General features: G+C 44.1%; 1 protein-coding gene across 1 annotated transcript; it reads left to right on the plus strand.

Annotated features, from left to right (window-relative positions):
• The first annotated feature begins 4,131 nt into the window (after positions 1 to 4,131).
• LOC127135921 (uncharacterized) lies at positions 4,132 to 5,187 on the plus strand. Its single transcript, XM_051062545.1, has one exon. It carries the CDS (start codon positions 4,132 to 4,134, stop codon positions 5,185 to 5,187), a length of 1,056 nt encoding a protein of 351 aa, XP_050918502.1.
• Positions 5,188 to 5,274: the final 87 nt, after the last annotated feature.

Here is a 5,274-nt window from a genome sequence, read left to right on the forward strand (position 1 = left end):
AAGTTGCTTCATGTCAATTTTCATGTTCTGTTTTGAATTATTTCTCCCTCTTTGACCCTAGGCCTTGTCCTAGTGGTTTGTGCTTATGTTTGAGCTTTGTTTTCAGGATAAGGAGCATATGGTCATAAGGGAATTGATTCATTTGCTTGAGTTGGATTATTTGGTTGATGATTAGCTAATCTTGACTTGTTTTGTAGGTGGCTTGTAACTCATTTGAGTTGAGCTTGTGCTTTGCACATGGTTGCCTTGCTTGTTTGACTTTGTACATTTAACTGTTGACTATTGGACTGTCTGTTTGACTTTTTGAGTTGTGTACTGACTGAGTTAGATTGTTTTCAGGTACATTAGTTGCTTAAGTTCTTTTGAACTTGCTTTTGCTATTGCTTGGTTGCTTAACCACTAGAGGTATAATTCACTGACTTCATGTAGTCTGGAAGACCTGTCCTGTTACTTGGGCAGGCACCTGTCTGAAGCCCTCCTTAAGAGGCAATGCTTGTGTTTGTTTATCTTTGTGCCAAGCAGGAAAAGACCTTTGATAAGGCAATTGGCAGATAAAAGAGATGTGTAGTCCATCTCCTGCTATTCAGTGTGTCATCCCTTTGCTCACATTACATGTTGATGCATTGTGGATATTAACCCAAGATCCTTGTTGAGTCAGTCATGTGGATAGAAGAGTTCCTGCTTTCTGAACTCCCACACTTTCATTTGTCTAAAGCTCTCCCAGGCCAGGGATAAGAGCTGTGAGGTCTTACCCTCACTTCCCATTTCATCTGCTTCACCCTAACTTTCAATGTTAGGGTTAAGAGCTAACTACACCCGATTCCAGTTGGCTTGTGTTTCACAGCCTAACCTTGTGTGAGCCCACTTTGTTTGTATATAGTGTGTGCTAACTGTGTGTATGTTTGCTTTGCTTTGCCTGTTTAGGATAGCTTGCTGCCTGTGCAAGTTAGATAGAAACCTCAACCTAGGACCATTGTGGAATACATGATAACTATTAGGCTCGAGTCAGGCTCCCTTCTAGTTTGTCATTTCCCAGTCTCTGGTTTAGCAGAAGTTTCTCCCCTGTTAAGGGGAACTACATTGCCCTGATCCTCATACCAGATGAGGTACGTAGGCAGGAGGTCGTACGAGATCTCTCCGGGCACCCTTTTTCTTTTTGTGTGTGTTTGCTTGACAGTTACTAGGCTCGAGTTCCAGACTCCCTATTGACTTGTTGATTTGTTAACCTTCTTGTGTGTTAGGAGATGGATATAAGACCAGCAATTGGCATTCCGTATCCTATTGGTGTTTGTTTGTGTGGAGTATGACGTAAGTCCAGCGATTGGCGGTTGGTTTCCTGTGGGTGTTTGTTGGTTCGGAGTCCGATGTAAGTCCAGCGATTGGCATTCGGTTTCCATGTTTGCCTGTTTGCGTGTGTTTTGTTTCGGCGTGCGTGAGCCGAACTACGGTAGCTCTGATTCTCATTCCAGATGAGATACGTAGGCATAGGATGCGATATCCTAGCGAGCCCGTTCCCCTCTTCTCCCACCTGTGTTTTCTTCCAGTGTGTGTGTGCATTCTTTTGAGCAGTGTTTGAGCAACCTTCCTTCTATCTTTTTGAGCGTGGATCCCGTCGAGTACGACGGATGCGTAGGGGTGCTAATACCTTCCCTTCGCATAACCGACTCCCGATCCCATCTCTTTTTGGTCGCGAGACCATGTCTTTTCCAGGTTTACTTCGAGCGTTTCCTTTCCCTCGTTGGGATAAATAACGCACGGTCGCGGCTCTGTTTGTTTTGTTTTTGCCCGCCGGTTGTTTTTCGCGGATGCGACAGACCTTCCTATCAAGATAGGGTCGTACACCTTCTTTGTAACCTTATATGTGATGGACATTCACCCAGCGTATAATTGCCTCCTGAGTCGCCCATGGATCCACGCTGCAGGGGCAATGACCTCTATCTCCATCAAAAATTAAAGTTTATTATCAATGACAAGCTGGTCACTATCGATGGGGAAGAAGACATCTTGGTCAGCCAGCTATCCTCCTTCTGGTATGTTGAAGTAGATGGAGAGATTCACGAGACACCTTTTCAGGCATTCAAGATTGCCAATGTGTTGATGAATCCTCTCAATGGAATAACATCCGGAAAATCTGAACTCCCGATGTCGTCCCTAAAAGATACTCAGACAATAATCAAAGCAGGTCATCCAGAAGGATGTGGAAGAATCTTGGAGCTACCTGTCAACAAAAATAGGTATGGCTTAGGGTACCATCCAGTGCTGACGACCCAACAAGGTACACCTGTAATGGGTAACAAAATAGCCATCTCCATCCCAGGGAAGTTCGTGAGCGTTGGGCATCTCTTTCAAGAGAAAGTCACCGTGGTGGGCGAAGACCTCAGTATATCTGAAGTTGTTTGCTTCGTGCTCAAAAAGGCGGCGGGCCAGCAGCTCAACAATTGGACAAAAGTGGACATACCAGAAGTTACTTTCTGTCTAACGTAATTTTCTGTTTTCATTTTGGATCCTTGTGCCCGTGCCCAAGGCATATTGAAGCTTGTAGGGCCCCCATTATTTTCATCATTGTTTTAAAATGAAATAAAATGAGTGTTTCGCATTCAATTTTGCTCTCTGTCTTTCTCTTTTCATTTTTCCAAAAAACAATTCCTAGTCCATATTCTAAAATAAAGCATGAATCACTCATGCAGATCCGACTCGGATTCCATTGACAATAAAAGTGCTATGGTTGATTATAATTTTGAGAATTCGATCTACCAAGCCGGGGACGATTGTGACGAAGATTGTGAACTCCCAGAAGAGTTGGCCAGGCTGCTACAGTAGGAATCCAAATTGATTCAACCGTATCAAGAGTCATTGGAGATCGTCAACCTTGGATCCGAAGACTGCAAGAAAGAAATCAGAATTAGCGACGACCTACAGGCCGATGTCAAGAAGAGGTCGATCGAGTTACTGTGCGAGTATGTTGATGTGTTTGCTTGGTCATATCAAGATATACCCGGGTTAGGCACATATATTGTGATGCACCATCTGCTGCTCAAAGAGGTCTGTTCTCATGTGAAGTAGAAATTGAGAAGAACTCGACCTGATATGGCTATCAAAATCAAGGAAGAGGTTCAGAAGCAGCTGAATGTCGGTTTCCTAGTAGTCTCGAACTACCCCCAATGGGTTGCCAACATCGTGCATGTACCTAAGAAAGATGGCAAGGTGCGCATGTGCGTGGATTACAGAGGCCTAAACTAGTCTAGCCCAAAAGATGACTTCCCACTACCTCACATTGATGTGTTCGTGGACAACACGACCCAATTATCCTAGTTCTCCTTCATGGACGGTTTTTCTGGATATAACCAAATCAAAATGGATACAGAAGACATGGAGAAGACGATATTTATCACCCCCTGGGGAATATTCTGCTACAAAGTCATGTCGTTCGGTCTAAAGAACGCTGGGGAAACATATCAAAGGGCTATGGTCACTTTCTTTCATGACATGATCCATAAAGAGATCGAAGTATACGTCGACGATATGATTGCTAAGTCCCAAATAGAAGAGTAATACCTCACCCATCTGCACAAGTTATTTAAGAGGCTGAGAAAGTTCAGATTGAGACTTAATCCAAACAAATGCACGTTCGGGGTAAGATCTGGCAAGCTACTAGGTTTTATCGTGAGCCAACGTGGCATTGAGGTGGATCCTGACAAAGTTAAAGTCATACAAGCTATACCCGCGCCGAGAATGGAAAAGGAAATTCGCGGCTTTTTAGGACGATTGAACTATATAGCCAAGTTCATATCACACTTGACTGCCACATGCGAACCAATCTTCAAACTAATGCGAAAGGACCAAGCCGTCGAGTGGAACAAGAACTGTCAAAGAGCCTTTGAGAGGATAAAGAAGTATCTCCAAGAGCCACCCATCTTGATATCGCCGGTACCAAGAAGTCCGCTTATCATGTACTTGATAGTCCTAGAGGATTCTATGGGTTGAGTGTTGGGTCAGCATGACGAATCAGGTAGATAGGGACATGTCATCTACTACCTTAGCAAGAAGTTCAATGATTGCGAATTAAGGTATTCTTTATTGGAAAAGACTTGTTATGCCCTCACCTGGGCTGCCAAACAATTAAGGTAGTACATGGGGGCACACACCATGTCGTTGATTTCCAAAATAGACCCAATTAAGTACATCTTTGAGAAACTTGCTCTAACCGGAAGAGTTACCCGTTGGAAGATGGCCTTGACTGAATACGACATTCAACACGCCACCCAAAAAGCCATTAAGGGAAATGTATTGTCTGATTACTTGGCCCACCAGCCAATAGAGGACTATCAACCAATGAAATTTGATTTCCCTAACGAGGACATTGTGTTCATAAGGGATTGTAATATTCCAGGCCCCGAACCAGGATCGCGATGGATGCTCGTGTTCGATGGTGCTTCCAATGCACGAGGCCATGGAGTAGGTACCATCATCACCTCACAGACAGGATTTCATCTCCCATCCACCACAAGATTATGCTTCGACTGCACCAACGACATGGCAGAGTATGAAGCATGTATCTTCGGTATCGAAGCGAAAATCGACATGAGAATCAAAATACTTGAGGTTTATATGGACTCATCTCTCGTCATCAGTCAAGTGCGGGGGGATTGGGAAACCTGCGATCAGAAGTTGGTTCCATACAAAGAACATGTCTTGAAATTGATCCCTTACTTCGATGAAATATCTTTTCATCACATCCCAAGGGAAGAAAATCAACTAGCAGACACCCTTGCTACCTTGGCATCCATGTTCAAGATCACTTGGAAGAATGAGGCTCCTGCCATCAGCATTGGTCTCCTGGACGAGCCGGCATACTATCTGGCTACCGAGGAAGAGTCAGATGGCAAACCTTGGTACCATAAAATCAAGACGTACCTCGAAAAACAGGTGTACCCAGACAATGCATCAATCATAGACAAGAACGCTTTGAGGAAGCTCTCCACTAAGTTCTTCTTGAATGGAGATGTATTGTATAAACGAAGTTATGACTCAGTGTTGCTCAGATGCACGGACAGACACGAAGTGGAGCAAACTATAACTGATGTGCATGAAGGTTCGTTTGGGACGCATTCCAATGGGTATTCAATGGATAAGAAGATCCTCAGGGCAGGATACTACTGGTTGACTATGGAAACAGATCTATGCTGACAGGATACACGTGCCTTCAGTACCTCTCAATGTCATTTCACCGCCGTGGCCATTTGCTATGTGGGGCATTGATGTGATTGGGCGTAT

This window comes from Lathyrus oleraceus, chromosome 4 (genome assembly GCF_024323335.1).
Source record: "Lathyrus oleraceus cultivar Zhongwan6 chromosome 4, CAAS_Psat_ZW6_1.0, whole genome shotgun sequence".
NCBI classification, from domain to species: domain Eukaryota; kingdom Viridiplantae; phylum Streptophyta; class Magnoliopsida; order Fabales; family Fabaceae; genus Lathyrus; species Lathyrus oleraceus.